Genomic DNA, 19,578 nt, shown 5'->3' with positions numbered 1-19,578 from the left:
GGTTAAAGTATTAGTAGAGTCCCGTTACAACAGCTAGGGTCAACAGCAATGGTAAGCAATCTCCCAGGAAGAACTTTATTAGATTCAGGATGCTCCAATATGCTCATGTATGAACTGTTGTGGGACCTAATTAGAAGTTTGGACAAAGATTGAACATTTGATAGCAGAACCATAGGAGAATAGTGAAATCTGGGTATTGATTCAAACAATCACACAGTCCAGATTTTAGAAATACAAAAGTATTCTAATTAGCTCATTTCTAGTTACGTCAGTATGCTCTTCGGAAGATACATTATCTCAGAGGTTAATAGGAACAACAGTCTGTGTGATTAATCTAACTGGCCACAGGATATTACCCTTATATCATAGAAAATATGGCTAAGAGGATTTGTTTAGTAATGAAAAATGTACCTCTTGTTTGTTAGTGGTGGTTTGGATATATCAAGCCCTTGTTAAAAGTTAAAGCCTAGCATCCTGCAAGCACTCTCTTCAAGTTTCCCTGCAATTTAATGCCCTATCCTGCAACCCTTACTCATGTGAACTGCTCTTACATATGCAAATTGACCTCTGAATTCAAAGCAGTCACTTGCATGAGTGCGGACTATTTGTGTATGCAAGGGTTGTGTATGCAAAGCACATAAAATCTTTCACATTTTGCATGTATGCCTGCATTAAATAGAAACATTTTGTAAGTATCTGCTGTCATACAATAAAAACAGTCCCTCCACTTATCGTACAAGTGCTCTGTCAACACATTTGAATTACACCATCTCACAAAATTCAGGATTATTCTAAAACACTTCTGAAAATTGGTTTCAGAGTAACAGCCGTGTTAGTCTGTATTCGCAAAAAGAAAAGGAGTACTTGTGGCACCTTAGAGACTAACCAATTTATTTGAGCATGAGCTTTCGTGAGCTACAGCTCACTTCATCGGATGCATACCGTGGAAACTGCAGCAGACTTTATATATACACAGAGAATATGAAACAATACCTCCTCCCACCCCACTGTCCTGCTGGTAATAGCTTATCTAAAGTGATCATCAGGTTGGGCCATTTCCAGCACAAATCCAGGTTTTCTCACACTCCACCCCCCCACACACAAATTCACTCTCCTGCTGGTGATAGCCCATCCAAAGTGACAACTTTTTACACAATGTGCATGATAATCAAGTTGGGCCATTTCCTGCACAAATCCAGGTTCTCTCACCCCCTCACCCCCCTCCCAAAAACCACACACACAAACTCACTATCCTGCTGGTAATAGCTCATCCAAAGTGACCATTCTCCCTACAATGTGCATGATAATCAAGGTGGGCCATTTCCAGCACAAATCCAGGTTTTCTCACATCCCCCCCACCCCCAAACACACACAATCTCACTCTCCTGCTGGTAATAGCTCATCCAAACTGACCACTCTCCAAGTTTAAATCCAAGTTAAACCAGAACATTTGGGGGGGGGGTAGGAAAATACAAGAGGAAATAGGCTACCTTGCATAATGACTTAGCCACTCCCAGTCTCTATTTAAGCCTAAATTAATAGTATCCAATTTGCAAATGAATTCCAATTCAGCAGTTTCTCGCTGGAGTCTGGATTTGAAGTTTTTTTGTTTTAAGATAGCGACCTTCATGTCTGTGATTGCGTGACCAGAGAGATTGAAGTGTTCTCCGACTGGTTTATGAATGTTATAATTCTTGACATCTGATTTGTGTCCATTTATTCTTTTACGTAGAGACTGTCCAGTTTGACCAATGTACATGGCAGAGGGGCATTGCTGGCACATGATGGCATATATCACATTGGTGGATGTGCAGGTGAACGAGCCTCTGATAGTGTGGCTGATGTTATTAGGCCCTGTGATGGTGTCCCCTGAATAGATATGTGGGCACAATTGGCAACGGGCTTTGTTGCAAGGATAAGTTCCTGGGTTAGTGGTTCTGTTGTGTGGTATGTGGTTGTTGGTGAGTATTTGCTTCAGGTTGCGGGGCTGTCTGTAGGCAAGGACTGGCCTGTCTCCCAAGATTTGTGAGAGTGTTGGGTCATCCTTTAGGATAGGTTGTAGATCCTTAATAATGCGTTGGAGGGGTTTTAGTTGGGGGCTGAAGGTGACGGCTAGTGGTGTTCTGTTATTTTCTTTGTTAGGCCTGTCCTGTAGAAGGTAACTTCTGGGAACTCTTCTGGCTCTATCAATCTGTTTCTTTACTTCTGCAGGTGGGTATTGTAGTTGTAAGAAAGCTTGACAGAGATCTTGTAGGTGTTTGTCTCTGTCTGAGGGGTTGGAGCAAATGCGGTTGTATCGCAGAGCTTGGCTGTAGACGATGGATCGTGTGGTGTGGTCAGGGTGAAAGCTGGAGGCATGCAGGTAGGAATAGCGGTCAGTAGGTTTCCGGTAGGGTGGTGTTTATGTGACCATTGTTTATTAGCACTGTAGTGTCCAGGAAGTGGATCTCTTGTGTGGACTGGACCAGGCTGAGGTTGATGGTGGGATGGAAGTTGTTGAAATCATGGTGGAATTCCTCAAGGGCTTCTTTTCCATGGGTCCAGATGATGAAGATGTCATCAATATAGCGCAAGTAGAGTAGGGGCTTTAGGGGACGAGAGCTGAGGAAGCGTTGTTCTAAATCAGCCATAAAAATGTTGGCATACTGTGGGGCCGTGCGGGTACCCATAGCAGTGCCACTGATCTGAAGGTATACATTGTCCCCAAATGTGAAATAGTTATGGGTAAGGACAAAGTCACAAAGTTCAGCCACCAGGTTAGCCGTGACATTATCGGGGATAGTGTTCCTGACGGCTTGTAGTCCATCTTTGTGTGGAATGTTGGTGTAGAGGGCTTCTACATCCATAGTGGCCAGGATGGTGTTATCAGGAAGATCACCGATGGATTGAAGTTTCCTCAGGAAGTCAGTGGTGTCTCGAAGGTAGGTGGGAGTGCTGGTAGCGTAGGGCCTGAGGAGGGAGTCTACATAGCCAGACAATCCTGCTGTCAGGGTGCCAATGCCTGAGATGATGGGGCGCCCAGGATTTCCAGGTTTATGGATCTTGGGTAGTAGATAGAATATCCCAGGTCGGGGTTCCAGGGGTGTGTCTGTGCGGATTTGATCTTGTGCTTTTTCAGGAAGTTTCTTGAGCAAATGCTGTAGTTGCTTTTGGTCACGGCTAACCTGGTGGCTGAACTTTGTGACTTTGTCCTTACCCATAACATATTTATTCAGGTGACACCATCACAGGGCCTAATAACATCAGCCACACTATCAGAGGCTCGTTCACCTGCACATCCACCAATGTGATATATGCCATCATGTGCCAGCAATGCCCCTCTGCCATGTACATTGGTCAAACTGGACAGTCTCTACGTAAAAGAATAAATGGACACAAATCAGATGTCAAGAATTATAACATTCATAAACCAGTCGGAGAACACTTCAATCTCTCTGGTCACGCAATCACAGACATGAAGGTCGCTATCTTAAAACAAAAAAACTTCAAATCCAGACTCCAGCGAGAAACTGCTGAATTGGAATTCATTTGCAAATTGGATACTATTAATTTAGGCTTAAATAGAGACTGGGAGTGGCTAAGTCATTATGCAAGGTAGCCTATTTCCTCTTGTATTTTCCTACCCCCCCCCCCAAATGTTCTGGTTTAACTTGGATTTAAACTTGGAGAGTGGTCAGTTTGGATGAGCTATTACCAGCAGGAGAGTGAGATTGTGTGTGTTTGGGGGTGGGGGGGATGTGAGAAAACCTGGATTTGTGCTGGAAATGGCCCACCTTGATTATCATGCACATTGTAGGGAGAATGGTCACTTTGGATGAGCTATTACCAGCAGGATAGTGAGTTTGTGTGTGTGGTTTTTGGGAGGGGGGTGAGGGGGTGAGAGAACCTGGATTTGTGCAGGAAATGGCCCAACTTGATTATCATGCACATTGTGTAAAAAGTTGTCACTTTGGATGGGCTATCACCAGCAGGAGAGTGAATTTGTGTGTGGGGGGGTGGAGTGTGAGAAAACCTGGATTTGTGCTGGAAATGGCCCAACCTGATGATCACTTTAGATAAGCTATTACCAGCAGGACAGTGGGGTGGGAGGAGGTATTGTTTCATATTCTCTGTGTATATATAAAGTCTGCTGCAGTTTCCACGGTATGCATCCGATGAAGTGAGCTGTAGCTCACGAAAGCTCATGCTCAAATAAATTGGTTAGTCTCTAAGGTGCCACAAGTACTCCTTTTCTTTCTGAAAATTGGTGTAATACTGCACTTCTCTACTGATACTAATTATGCAATTCAAAAGGATGACAGAGTTTACAAGGATATTTTTAACAATGTTTTTATTTAATATTTGTAAATTTATTTCACAGCAATCGTGTCATACTGGAATAAAACAACCAAACAAAGTATTAGTATGAGAAATTTGCCCTTAGATTTTCCTATGGAAACAACAAAAAGTAGGATAGCTCATAAATTCCGCCCACCTCTTAAAATATGAATGGTAAAAAATTAATCACAAATGGATCAACTGAATTCAGTAGATGCAGGAAACAAATGGTGACAGTTACACAGCCTTGACCAAAAGAAATGGGGGCTTTGGTAGGCCGCTTTTATTCAGTGTCATCAAAGCTACAATACTACAATAGTGAATCCAATGACTAATGAATCTAATCAATCCACCGATATTTTCCTACAACGGTTGGGCAGGAAAGGAATTCTTTCATAATAAAAGCGTTGGAGTGCTGACTCTCATATTTCTTTTAAGGGTAGAAGCTGGGCAAAGCTATCTTCTTGTGCTATCAAATGAAGTTTCTGTTTCAGGAAGGAAACACTTCATTCCTCAGGGTGAGCTTCTTAAGAAGCAAGAGAGCAAGGGTATTGGCACTTTTAAAACTTTAATTAGGACTATATTTATCATATTACTATATATCTATTTACATAAACATCACCCTCACACCCCAGCTGAGAGGAGCGCTGTACAAATGCATATAAAGACTTGGACCCTGCAAGGAAGAACTTTCAGTATATGGAGCATCCTGTGAATAGGCAAGCAAGTACCTGGCATTGATAGGCTTAGCTACATCCAAAGACTTTGGAGGCGGCAAGACATTTGCCCAGTACTGGGATTAGAGCATCATGATTAAATCTGACTGCAGGGAAAGTTTATGGAGTGAAACGTCACACCATCTTTAGGGGTGTGACGTTATTGACAAACTGTGACCATATAGATCATTGTTGCAGCCAAGGTCATATAGTGGCACCAAATCTTGTACAAAGCAGGTCCAGTAAGGTGTCTATGAAAAGGTTATGATTTGCTGGTTATGATTATGCTATCTCTATATGTGTACCATTTTTGTAGTTGAAGTTATGAATATTGGCTATGTACTTGTATCTCAATGTGTTTTATTCTAAATAGCATTAGTGAAGCATTTGGTCAGCTTCTTGAGAAAGGAATTTGCAGATTAAGTGTCCAATTAAGAAACATTTAACTGACAATGGACCTTGGGAGACTCCAATCCACATATGAGAAGTCTTCCTGGGAAATTCAAGATAGCATGTGAGCAATGCCTGCCACCTGCAAACTGAATCATGCATAAACATGTGACTTGCCCAGGTGGCTACAAACACCATCTTGTTGCTGTGATTTTGCACAGGAGAACGAAGGGGTTTCCACCCACAACAGAAAGAATATAGAAGGCCCTGGAAACCCCTCCATTTTGTCTTCAATCCTGCTTCTTACTTCTGAAGGAACCTTGCTGCAAACTGAAGCTCTGAACAAAGGACTGAATGACCCATCCCAGCTGAGGATGTACTCCAGAGACTTGATTTGAACCTGCAGTTTATTCCATCACTGCTACAAGCCTGAACCAAGAACTTTACCATTACTGTATGTAATTGATTCCATTTAACTAATTTTAGCTCTCATTTATATTTCTTTCTTTCTAAAAATAAACCTGTAGATTTTACACTCTAAAGGATTGGCAAAAGCGTGATTTGTGGGTAAGATCTGATTTGTATATTGACCTGAGTCTGGGGCTTGGTCCTTTGGGATCTAGAGAACCTCTCTCTTTTACTGGAGTAACCACTCGTCCCCATAACAAGTGGCCCTGGTGGTTATACTGGGAAACTGGAGAGTCTGAGGAAATTTCTAGTACTGACTTCTGGTTAGTCAGTTGGGTAAAACTGAAGTCCTCTCTGTTTGGCTAGTTTGGTGTGCAAGGAACCCCAGCCTTGGGCTATAACTGCCTTGCTCTAATCAATTTGTCCTGAATTGATACTCTCAGTTGTATCCTGCTAGAGGCTGCATCATTACAAGGGGTAAAACAAAATGGCTAGAGTTTCTGTCATGTCTTATTCTCCTAGATACTTCTGTTTTGGCATTCCTCAAGCAGACACTCACTCCTCTGGAACCATCTTTGGTAGCCAATAACTAGGGGAGAACTTTAAGTGATTGAGTATTGCTTCAAGTATAAATCCACCTGCTAAGCAAGCCAAATTAAAGTGTATCATAATGTTTTCTGGAAGACTAGTTGAATGCATTAGTATATCAATCTTATGAAGTCTTAGAAACACAACATATTTCACAACAATCCCAGAACCCTCAGTGAAGATTCAGACTCCAAGAGGAGGAATTCAGTCCATTTTCGCTGTTGCTAGTTTTAGACATCAGGCATTCAGCTGGAAAGAAATGCCTTATTTTCTTAAATAGGTAGACACAGAAAGATCTGCTTTCTCAGGAACAGACCATTTTATCCTTAAGAACTCCATAAAATATAAGGTCCTGAATTACACCAGCTGTACAAAGAGGGGTCTTTGGAAGTCTAAGAACAGAGATTCATTGCTTTGATTAGAGTGGTGATGTCCTCGTGCTAGAAACAGAAACTCTAAATGAGACGCAACCTCAGAGAAGGAGGAGGAAAATAAAATATTTTGATATCTCTAGAGCAGAATCTTAAAGAGCTCTTTCACTCAGGCTACCTTGGCTTAATTGTAAAACTAGACTACCCTCACAAGAGTATATTCAAAATAGACATTGATGTTCCAAAATTTTGTGGAGGAAGAATGAGAAGAGACTCAATAATTGAGATCTGCTGATTAGAAACTTCAGTAGGAGTGAGATCAGGATCTTAGAGACAGTGTTTTATCAGAAGAAAGGCAGTAGGGAACTAATCTGACAACAGGGCTTACTCCTCAGAGACCACTTCTCTGACTTGGCGGTGGAGGCAAGATTCCCACCTGAAATAGACGTACTTGCTCATTGAGGTAGCACACTAAAAATAGTAGCACTCGCCACCGTAGTACAGGCCGTGGCAGCAGCAGCACCATTAGGGCCACCTCAAGTACAAACCTAGCCCAGGCAGCCACTGCCTGTGCTCCTGCAGCTACAGTAGTTTTAACCTGCCTGCTCAATGAGAGCTAGCACAAGTATGCCCACTCAAGCTGAGAATCACACTCCTACATCAAGTATAGACGTAGCTTAAGACACACCTGTTCTGTGAAATTCATGATACTAGACGCATGAGTGAAACTCAGAGGCTGACCACATATTATCTGGATTTTCCATCATCTTTTTACGATACAAGCAGGGACATCCTGGCAACCAAAGCAAATAGATGTTGATACACCAAATTGCAACAACAAACCACAGGAGAGCAAGTACCTAATCTTATATTTTTTCTTGTTGATGCATGCTGCACTGACTGTGTCTACTCACATAAGGAGCAAAAAAGTGAGGAGTTTTGACCCTCAGTTTTGAAATCAGTTTACAGAACTTGACATGTGTGTATGTGTGAGAGTGAGAGAAAGACAGGCAGACATTTGCCCCTGTTGAGTAGTTTGCCTACTAATTGAGAGGATGGACTTGGGCTCCAGTCCTACAAAATCCTGCACTGTGCAAAGCCCAAATGACTTCAAAGGCATATGAGTCTGCCCATGTGGAGTCACTGGCAGGATCAGAGCCTACATCTTTAGAGATGAAGAATAAATAGTACTTCTTCCCCCCCACCCCACCTTTTTCATAGGTGTAGATCTGGAAACTAATTAAAAGCCTGTTAGTTATTATTACAACTATTACCAACAGCATTATCTTGCATGTCTATAGAGCTTTTCATCTCAGGATCCCATCGTATTTTACAAGTAAGTAAACTCCACATCACCCAGTCTGGTAATTGCATTTCACTCACTTTACAGATGGGAACACTGTGGCACACAGAGGTTAAGTGACTCGTCCTAGACTATACCCTGGGTCAGCAGTAGAGCTGAGAAAACCCTCCAGAAATCCTGACCCAGACACCTTAGATTTAACCACAAGGGTTACACTCCTAATATTATCAGCATTCTGTTTCCTTCCTAATTTCTATGAGCATTATTACATTCCTCGTTATTTCTTATGGGAAGGAAAAACACAAGGAAGTACAACACAGCATGGAAGAAATAGGTCATACAGTATTTCTGGAGAGTTAGATAACTGACAAAAGTAGGCTTGTGCAACATATTTTCAAGTACAAGTAGCAATACTTCTTCCCGCAGCTCAACGGTGGTATCCTGCATGGGGAACACGGAACTCCGCTCAGTATAATGAAAAGACAGGCCTCATTAACTCTTGTACATCTTCTCATTTCTTGGTCATAAATCCTATTACCTTGTATTACAAACTGCCATAAAACTCACAGACAAAAGATAATTTATGCTCAGTGTACAGAAGCTAATGTTTCTGTACTCCCGAGAAGCACAGTACCAGAAAATGAGAAAGTATGTATGTGAAACCTTAAGCCATTCGTACTGAGCATGGGTAGCATGATAAACATGACTCTAAGGGCCTAATGTTCTTCAGCCAGGGTATATCCTAATGGTAATTGACATTAGCAAAATTTCAAGCATAAAAAGTATGGACTGTTACATAAAATATCCTCCTCATAAGAAATGATTATTCCTTATTAAGGATTCTTTTTTCACCACAGAGAGAAATATGATCACTATTCAGTGCGGAGATATGTATTCTATTTTTAGTTTTTTGCTTAAATCATCACACTGGAAACTGTTTCAAAGGAAATGTCACCTGCTGGAGCATCTACTCTGCCTCCCTATTTATAGGCAGAGGAATGTGACATACCAAAAAAATATAATTTCCACTATTATGCAATCTTTCCTTTGACGAAACCAAAGTGCTTTACAAGTGTTCGGCCCAAAAACAAAGCTCTTAAAGGTATTATTTTAGCCGTTTTACAGACAGGTAAATAAAAAGGCACAGAGAAAGGTTAAGTGACTTACTAAGGGCACAACATGAGCCAGTGGCATTGCTGCTTTCCTGACCTAATCACGTTGTCCACTTCTACAAATTCAGCCATACACAGAATTCAATCTGTCAATTCATTCGGTTAAGATTCACAATGAATGAGGCAGCAGTTCACTCTTATAAAGTATAAAAAACTGAGATTACATTGATTTGGTTATATACTTTCATATACTTAAAAACACATTGAATGAACAGGGATTATAAGTGCTTTACCAAAAACATCATCTGTCCTCTGATAGATATATTCATTTATAATACAGGTTACTGCAATGAACTCTACCTGGGGCTACATCTTAAAACAATCCAGAAATTTAAACCAATTAAGAATGTGGCAGCCTCCTTAGCAAGTGGCATATCAAAATGGGACATGACACCAGTGCTCTGGGATCAGCAGTGGCTTCCAGATCTGTTGGATTTCAGGGCACAATGAAAGGATCACCCTTTATTCAGGCTTTTGGGGAAATGAGAAAACTGATAAAGACTGGTGGTTTTGGGTGAGGCAAGATAATTTTGGGGTGTGACTATCTCTGCTGATTATTTCTGAGGGGTGGGACTAGGGAAAGCTGCTGGCTTTATGTTTATGTCACTCTGCTTCTAACTATGTCAAAGATGTGTACAGCATGGGGTAGGTGTACTCTCTATTTTGGTTGTAAATAAAAAAAACAAACAACATATAGGGAAGATACATAATATATAGAGAACTATACTATACTCTTATGCTAATAGGAAAGAGTCTAATTTTATATTGGAGCTAAAAGGCTTTTTTGCTCATACTTTGCTGTCCCAGAAACCCAACAACAAAAATGGATCCTTCCTCCCAAAGAGAGAATGCTTTCCGATCTGCATGCTACATGAACGTGAAAGATTTCCTAGCAAGACGTTGTCACAGTTAAGGGCAACTGCGCTTGTGTTCTCCCTCTGTGGTCCAGCAAGGGCATCTGTTTTTAGGCTTTTGGCTCCCAGCGGTCACCTCTCTTGGGCAGAAAACCCTATATTTTCCCTCCCTAACTGGGATTTTTCCAGGCTACTCAGTTCCCTGCCTACATTTTATTATTCCCAGGTAGCCAAACTACCTAAACAGGCTAGCGTCAGTGCTTTCCTTTTCCTTCAGTGGCTATCAACATCATAGTTGCCCACAGTTATAAATTACCACAACTCTTTCTAAGCAAGCATATTTATTCTTAAGGTGAAAGCAAATGCCCTCCATCTGTTGTTCAAAACGGAAAACTTCGGAAGCGATGCCCTGAGGAGAGAGCCATTGTTCGCAGTTCACCTGTTCCTGAATGCTGGAGCTTAAAGGCCCAAGATGTATAAAGAAACAGGCTGATATGCACAGTTTGAGTTCTTGCTCCAAGCTGAAGCTGTTAGGAATTTGTAACCATAGGAAAACCTCTTTGTCAGGTTTAAAGGATTGACCTCCTAGCAGAGGCCTTGTTGGCATGGAGAGCGATCTCTGGTAAGCTTATTAGTATACAAGTAGGTTCTTCTATTGTTTTAATGTTTTCTCTCTGGTGCTTTCACCTCCCCCCAAGTATTTCCAGGGAATTATATTTCACACATTCCCCCTCACCCCACCCCAAATCATTCTTATCTGCCACATTGTTCAATATAGTCCTTTGATCATCTAGGCCCGCAATAACACGTAACCTTTGCATTTAATACAATGGACTCCAAAGACACTTAAACTTAATTCAATAGGGTTTTTCAAGGATATTGCAGGACATTGCCACATCTGTCACAGGTGTCCTTATTAATTTTAAAATTTGTCTTTGTGTATCGTGATGTCCCACTTCTTTTATTCCACAGACTTGCATTATTTCAAAAAAAGCCAGTTCATTTCTCACTGTGCTCTAATTCTCTCCTACCTTGATTTTAAATTACAAAGAAAAAAGAGCTATCATTTTCTGTAGCTATTTACAAGAGAAACTATCATAATGTAAACCGAAATTAAATTGAATAGGAAGAAAGTACTTCCAATATAGGAATATTATTTATTCCTATTTATAAACTACTTATTTGATCTTATCTGGAAAAGAGAGGGTTAAAATTATTTTCCAAAAGGACCATGGCAGTGGATGGAAGATAATAGAGATGACAAGTTTAAACCAGCAATGGAATGGAATTTTGTGTCAGTTAGCTTTAAGATTGCTGTAAGATTCCTGCCCTCTGAATCTGCCCTTTATTCCTGAATACTGGAAACAGCCCGGAGTTATTAAAGTCATCAGCTGGCAATACTGTACATCAGCCAGAAACTGAGTGAAAGAAGTATTAGCCTGTGCCAATGAAAAACAGTATTAATACATTTTGTAAAAGTGTAATAAAGGGGTAAAAAATCATCAGTAAAACAAAAAACCCCTTAACACACTGCATAGATAAGTAATAATGATACAAAGGACTTTTGGTTCAAGTTGTTAGGGGGTGAATTATTCCATCAAAAATTACATAATCTTAACTCTGACATTTTAGAAGCCGTTTATAAAAAACAAAGAATTAAAATAGCTACACGATAAAAGCATATATTTTAAATGCTAAACTGGGCATTCCTAATCTTATTGAAAAGCGTCAAAATGCTCTAGCTATCCTTCTCAAAAGCTTCCTAACATTAATTTAGTGTCAGTACAGTATGTGCAAATCATTCACAGGTAAATTACTTCCCACTTTCAGATTTGATCACAATTATCCTTCAGTCCTGGTTTTCCCTCATTTTGTTCCGTATCTAGCCTTTTAGATCTGCAACTAATAATCACAGTCATTCCTTGTCATAGTGGCAAATGAGCTCCTGTGCCTAGCATCCCTCCTGCAGACAGAGTGCCTCATGTTGATAATGTAGAATTCGCCTCTGTGGATTTAAATCTGCAATCTCTTATAGAACCCCATTAATACCTCTCAGATTACAGTGAAGCATGCATGCATAGTGCAGGCTTGGTCATCAACCTTGCCAGTGTATAGCAAGTTTATAAGACAAACTGCATAAAAGTCTATACCTAATTAAACTTCTAAAAATCCAGCCATCACAAAAAATATTTCCAAACAGAAGCCAGTAAGTAGCTGTTAGAAAAAAGATTTTTTACTCAGATTTTGCTTCTAAATTAAATCTTAAAAGTGAAAGCTTCTCAAGATATCATTTGTGTTATTTTCTGAACCAATAACTGGATAACAACCTAAACATCACAAAAACAACACATTTTTAAATAGATTCCCTCATTTCATCTGGATTTCAGTCAATGAATTGCAGCACTCGGACTATATGAGAATTCTGTTCGACATGTTTGTCAAGCCCTTGAATTTCCTCTTGAGTTTCTCATGTGTCAGTCATATATATTTCTGTTTAAAATGAAAAACAAAGGGCAGAGGGAGCTACACTTAATTCCACTGGAATTTAATTTAAAAGTTCAAAGATATTTCCATTAATAATCAAGCACAAAACTGAATAAAGTTTTAGATCTTACTAACTTTTCACTTTTTTAGTTTCCCACCCTCTATTTAAAATCTGTTTTTGGTGAGTTAATCCTAATCTCTACAGACAGAAGGTGCAAAATATACTATTCCTGCAGGGGTGCGACCATAAGTCACCTCCCAACTGCTAGAAATATATTTTAAATCTAGAATCTAATTCTAGAAGTAGAAGCAAGTAGAAGCCCTGCTGAGGGAAATGGCAGTTTTGACTGTTGGAATTACACGATCACGTTTATTATGGTCTCACACTTCATTTCACTTACAGGTTGAAGCAGGTAGATGAGGGAGAAGTCGTGAATAACTATAACTGGAGTGGGAATGGTATTATTTGCATGAAAGAGAGTTTCCACTGATGCCATGACATGGTCAAAGCGTCCTCCAAGTCCACCCAAGGTCACAATCATATCAATCTAAATGAAAAAAAAAACACACCAAGATTTAAAAAGGAGAACTTTAAGAACAATTATCTAAATACAAAACAAAATATCAGAGTTTATATGACAGGAACACAAACAATGCTTTAACTTCAGAGGCTTTTGCCCAAATGAACAGTCTTTGAACCAGGTATGTTACTCCAGGATTTGGCAATCTGTCTGCTGGTGACTTCTAAGTATCTATGGGCTATTACTGTTTGCAACTCCACTGACTTCCATTAATTTGTGCCTATGTGTTTGTGAACTCACTGGCAGCTCAAAAGTCCAAATCTTCAGAGAGGTCCTTTAGCTCACATTATTTGCCCATGTGCTCATGAATTAAACCCAACAGCCATAGATGAGGACACTTTTGAAGATCTATCTGTAGAGGTACTTTCTCTGTGTTCCCATAGCAAAAATAGAGTCTGATATTAATGTCGTTCTAGTACCACTGAATATGATTTTATGTGACTCCTCAGTTAATAAAACTTCATGTATTTGCCAGGGCTGTAGACTAATGCTTTATAAATTCATGGTTAGTGATGGTTAATCTAATAACTAAAGAACAGCTATTAACATCATACATGCACGTAGTATTTTTCATCCAGAGATCTCAAAGTACTTTAACAAATATAAGTATTATTGCCATGTTACAAATATGGAAACCAAAGCAAATAAATGCTTATGGGCTATGTGCTGTCACTCTCTTATTGCATAGTATCTTACTCTAGGAGCAGACCCATCAATTGATTTGGTCTACTCAATCAGTTAAGTATTAGTCAGTGTAAGGATGGCAGAATCTTGCCCTGAGTGATCTGCATTTCGCCCCATAGCAAGTTGGGGTATGTAAGGGTTAAGCAAAGACTTGGGTAACCACTACCCAATAGAGGGTAAAAGCACAGGCAGGCACTGTCTCTTTGCTTGATAGATAAAGTTTCCACCCTTTCCCCTTCCCTTATGCTTGTTAAGGAGATAGAAGCGTTGCAGCTGCATGAGAAATGTGGTTGTTTGAAGGATACCCTTTGTGTGAAGAAGTGTTATTTCCCCCCTCCCTTCCTCTCCCAGCTACATAAACGAGCTTGGGGTCATGGCTCCTTCCTTCCTCCCTCCCCTGTGAACTGCTGATTAAGGGAACTTGTGGCTATAATTACTGCAAAGAAATGTATCTTTAAGGTAAAAATGTCTGTATAATATGCTTAATGCTGTAAACAACAAACAGAGTAATTATAGTCAGTATATAGCTATTAATATTCATTATATGGGTGTTCATATCATCAAATAAGGGGTTTGGGGGGGTTGTAGTAAATGTAGGTATTTACATATTAAGTTAGATAAAAGAGCATCATGTGATTAACTCAGTGCTTACTCGACAATTGGGTTGAGGGGAACAAGTACCGCAATAAAGAAGCCCGTTTACTCAATGCGCCTCTGGGTCCTCCTGCTCATTCTTTCCATCTCTAACAAGTAGCAGTGCCAGGAATAAAAATTCAGGTCACCTGTCCAGTTGTCTAGCCAGTAGAAAACACTGCTTGGAATACGTCACAGAGTCTGGAGACTGGGTTCTAATCCCAACTCTGTCACTCAACAAGCAAGGCACAACCTCCCCATGTTGTATCTTCCCTTCTCAGTAAAATGGGAACATTTGCCAGTCTTTGTAAAGTGTTTTCAGACCCTCAGGCAAAAGGTATCATCTACATTTAAAGTATGATTATTATTAGCACTATAACATAGGTCAGTTATGCTCAGTAATTATTTATTTTTTTAAGATGCTATTTTCATATTAGCCATGACTAGGGCCTTGCCACAACGCAGCTCTAAAACTTTTACAGTCTGCTTTGACAATGGTCATTTGGTGGAACTTCCAGTATTATAGAGTATTAGTCTACAGCCAGGATGACTACATGACATTTTACTCAACCCATGAGCCATATAATGGTACTTTGTGTATCTGGAATGATATATTAATAAACATCAGCTTCCATTTTTATTACAAGGGCTAAGACTTTATGATTGTGGCATACTTGTTTGCATAGAAATTAAGTCCCTTTCCTTTAGTCAAGAATATTGCCACCTCTCCTACCAGGGCCGCCTTAGTGACAATAGTACCCTGGGTGAACTTGTATTTTGGTGCCCCACCCACCTTCCCACCATCACCCCTGGCTCTTACGGGCTCCTTGGGCTCCACCCCACTCCCCCATCACCTCCAGACCATTACCTATACTTCATATGATATGTCCACAGAAAAGTCCATTCAGTGTAGACGGGCATCTCCCATGGTCCACTGTGAGTTAAGTGTCCCTTGATGAGTCCCTTACTTTGACTAGTCCCTCCAAGATGTGCTAGTTAACTACCTTGTGCACATTACCCCAGGAGCAAACATTTGAAATACAGGTATAGAGCCAATACTCATAACTTCAAATACAAAAATGATACTTGCATACAAATAGCATAAACATATTCAGCAATTCATAACCTTTTCATAGACATCTTACATGCCACATTTTGTACAAGATTTGTTGCAAATATAACAGTGGTTGCAACAATGATCTACATGGTCATGTTTTAATCAGATAACATCACAGTGAGTAACTGCTACAGCTAGCAAATTCCTAGGCGACTGTCAGCAGAAGAAAGGGTGGCATGGTATATGGTGTATTGCCACACTTACTTCTGTGCTGCTGGGGTGCCTTGTGGTGCCTGGCTCTTCGTGCTGTCACATGGGGGCTGCATCTTGCCTGAGCCCACGGCCCTCTTGCAGCCCCTAGCTAATCCTGGCTCACCAAAAGCATTTTGACCGGAAGTACCAAGCAGTAATAACAACAACAACAACACAAGTGTGTGTGTATGTATAAATATGTGTGTGTGAGAGTGCGCCAGTGTGTGTGTGAGAGAGACTGTGTGTTGGGGGACTGTGAGACAGTGTGTGTTGAGGAGTGTGAGACTGGGTGTTTGTGATAATCTGTGTTGGGGGACTATGAGAGGCAGAGTCTATGTGGGTGTGAGAGCCAGTCTTGGTGTGAGAGACAATGTGTGTGCGTGACTGTGCGTTGGGGGATTGTGTGAGACACAGAGTATGTGTTAAGAAGTGTGAGACTGTGTGTATGTGTGACAATCTGTGTTGGGGGACTGTGAGAGCCCGTGTGTGTGTTAGGGAAGTTTGAGAGACAGTGAGCGCACTGTCACTTTAAGTCCCCCCTTTCCTGCTGCTCGGCCGGGCTCTCCCACCCCATTGAAGTTTTGCTCCTCCTGGCCCCGGCCCAGCCGCGCCCTGCCAGAGACTGAGCAGCGCAGGGCCACAGGCAGGGAGGGACTTGGCTCCGCTTCAGACAGCAAGTGGTGGGCCGCCTGCGCTGCTCCGGAACCCTCAGTCGGCCAGCTGAGGAGCAGCGGGGGGTTGGGGAGAAGCCTGCTGGCCCAGCGGGGGGAGGGGCTGGAGAAGAGAGGAGTCCAGCCACAGCCAGCCAGGGGAAGCCCAAGCCCCTTGTGGTACCTCCCTGGCTACAGAGCCCTGGCCGCGGGCCCCATTTGCCCGGCCCTGCTACTACCAAAAGAACAACCCCTCCTCCCCCCCAAAAAAAACAAACACACTACACTGAACTGAAGTAATAATTGGTATTAGCTGAGAAACATCCAGAGTCTTCCAATAGAGAAAGCACTATTTTCCTATATTGATAAAGATCACACAAATCTAAAATAGAACCAGCATAATCTTGGGTTTTCCTCTACTTCCCCTGCTTGTCTTACTGGTCTTCTGTTTAATAAAGTTATACAGCCTAGATTCTCTGGCTAACTTAAGCTACATTTTTCATTGTATTGATTCTATTGTAGAAACAAACTGCTTTAGTGTGACTGGCAGCAATTCCTATTTAACAAAGCTGAATCTGATGTTATATTGTTACAAAACAAGAAGTCCTTTCAATCACTATCAGTAGAAAGGCCCCCAATCTGCAACTGACAGTATGCAAGTGGACTGTTACACCCATCTGGAGCTCCACTGACTTCAAGGAGGCTCTGCAAAGGCTCAGTGGGTGACCTGCATACAACATACGGTCAGCTATAGAATTGGGGCTCTAATTAGCCACAGTGAGCCAATTTTCAGAGAGCTGAGCAACTGCTCTTTAGTTTTATGATATAGGTTTTCTACCATATGGGAACCCGGAAGGATTGCGTTCTTTCCTTTGACTTTGATATTTTCTGTCTTTTAATAAAATGGAAGGGAACTGACAATATTGAAGTACACGCTATTTAACTTGGGGGGGGGGGGAATTTGGATGATGAATTTTGCTCTCAGATATATACACAAATGATACCTCTTGCCATGAACTATAGGGCCTATTGAAAATAATACTGTAAAGTCCTGACTGAATTATTTTGTGACACTGGTAAAAGATTGCTAGTTAAAAAAAATAAAGTTTTTTCTATTTCTATTAAAAAGTGTACTATAGTACTACCCAAAAAATGGTCTAAAATATTATTCCATTTAAAATAATGGCACCAAAGTGTTTTTGGAGATTAGTGTACAATACAGTATTTTTTAAAAAAAGTTTAGTTCTACTTTAGCGTTTTAAACATCACAGGAATATCCTGCTGAGCACAAGCTATAAAATATCAGGGTTGGGTGAAAAAGATGATATTCATTTTCACATGATCCTTGTATCTATTATTCAGGAACTATTTGGACTTGAGAAGACACATAATAGAACTGAGTAGGCAAGTGAAGACAGCAGCAGCATCACAAAAGCAGAAAGAGAGAACTAAGATTTTTGTTGTTTTGATTGTCGGCGTCCCTGTCTTACGAAAGAACCCTGGCTTCAGCAGTGACAAACAGGTGCAGACTATATACTGATTTATAAAGGATCTGTTTGAAGCACTAGGTGTCAATGCAAACTTCACTTACACACACGCAAAACAATTCTTTCCTGCCTTGGATATGCCAATGGATATGGCTTGCAGTGTGCCCTAAAAACAGACAGACAGACAAAACAAAACAAAAAATTCCCAAGAAATTCTGCTTATTTCAGACTATGGGGCAAAAGAGGAATGAATTCCAAAGCCCAGAACCTCTCATAGATTCAGAGCAACAAAAATACAAAATATTTTTTGAAGTTTAAAACCTTAGAAATCATTACCATTTAATAGTTGGGCATGAACAGGGTCATACTCCTCACACACCTTCTCTAAGACTTATCCATATTGTTTAGCATTTTACAGGACAACTCACTTTAATTCTGAGACAGTTGGAGTCTAATGAACAATGTAGCTGTTTTTAAATGATGTACTTGTGAATTCACGATATGAAGGATTTCAGGAGTTACTACCATACAATAAAATAATACAGCAAGGGAGTCAAAAAACATATTACTTTGTACCCGCAGCTCAAAAGAGACTGTTAGATTTCTCTCTTGCACAATAAGACTTGATTCTGAACACACGGTAACCGTGGGGAAGAAAGGCTGCTATCACATCATGATCAAGTTGCCTAGTTTTTGCTAACATTCCTATTGAGACTATTTAAATGGACAACTGGCTTTAAACAATATTCCTCCATATATATTGGTCTTGCTGACGTTCTTCTTTCTTGTGTGGACAGGTTAATTACCAAGAAATTAATTATGTAATTAAATAATGTGTATTTAAGGAACAGGTAAAAGGGAGAAGGGGAGGGAGCGAGGAAGCAGTGTGAAATGGGCGAAAAGGATTTCCTATCTATACATTTCTACTATCACCAACACTGTGGTATCTAGATGCCAAATACAAAGATAAGAATCACACAGAATACCCACTGTCCACTCTTTTGAAGCACCTTCACAGTCAGCTGTATTCTATCTAGATTCTGATATTATGCTCATCTGCACAGTACTGGATATCATGAACATGCAGATAACCAGATGGAAGTAGGCCTCTCTTACTTCTGTTGCCATCTCCATATCTGACAGTAACCTTGAGACTGCGCTGTGGCACACAGAGGGGGAAATGTCCTTCCATAGATGGTAAGGTTAATGCTCTGGGCCCATTCCTCAAAAGGCTTCACTCTTTCTACCTGGTTCAGCTTCACCCAACTTTCTTTCAAACACACGTAGCACTGGAACCTATTCCATCTTATTATCTCCCTTAGAGAAAATCTAAAGGAGATATGATTGAAGACTGATCCTTCCATGACTTCACTTGTATGCTTTCACGGAAGAACAGCTGTTTGACCAAAAACTCTGAAATCTGTCTCAGAAGACTGGGAAAAAACAGTGTAGTGTTGCACAGTTCAGTCTTATTACAGTTTATATGCAAGTCAGCAACACCTTCTGATCAACAGTGTCAAAAACTCCCAAGAGACTGGTCATATGAGCATGGGTATTTTGTCCACTCTCTGTGACTATGGAGATCCTCCATCTCTAGTGCTATTTCTGTGCCATATCCTGGTTAGAAACTT

General features: G+C 40.6%; 1 protein-coding gene across 5 annotated transcripts in view; it reads right to left on the bottom strand.

Annotated features, from left to right (window-relative positions):
• The window catches only part of TPK1 (thiamin pyrophosphokinase 1), a 480,210-nt gene that overhangs the window by 148,552 nt on the left and 312,080 nt on the right, over window positions 1-19,578 (bottom strand). For 4 of the 5 annotated variants that reach the window (XM_048839088.2, XM_048839086.2, XM_048839084.2 and 1 more), the window contains exon 7: window positions 13,005-13,151. The exons of the other annotated variant lie outside the window; for it this stretch is intronic. In XM_048839088.2, the coding sequence (XP_048695045.1) occupies window positions 13,005-13,151 (147 nt within the window). The remainder of the gene's footprint in view (window positions 1-13,004; window positions 13,152-19,578) is intronic. 5 annotated transcript variants of the gene reach the window in all.

This window comes from Caretta caretta, chromosome 2 (assembly GCF_965140235.1).
Source record: "Caretta caretta isolate rCarCar2 chromosome 2, rCarCar1.hap1, whole genome shotgun sequence".
In the NCBI taxonomy this organism is placed as follows: domain Eukaryota; kingdom Metazoa; phylum Chordata; order Testudines; family Cheloniidae; genus Caretta; species Caretta caretta.
This window is presented reverse-complemented; position numbering and strand designations above follow the sequence as displayed.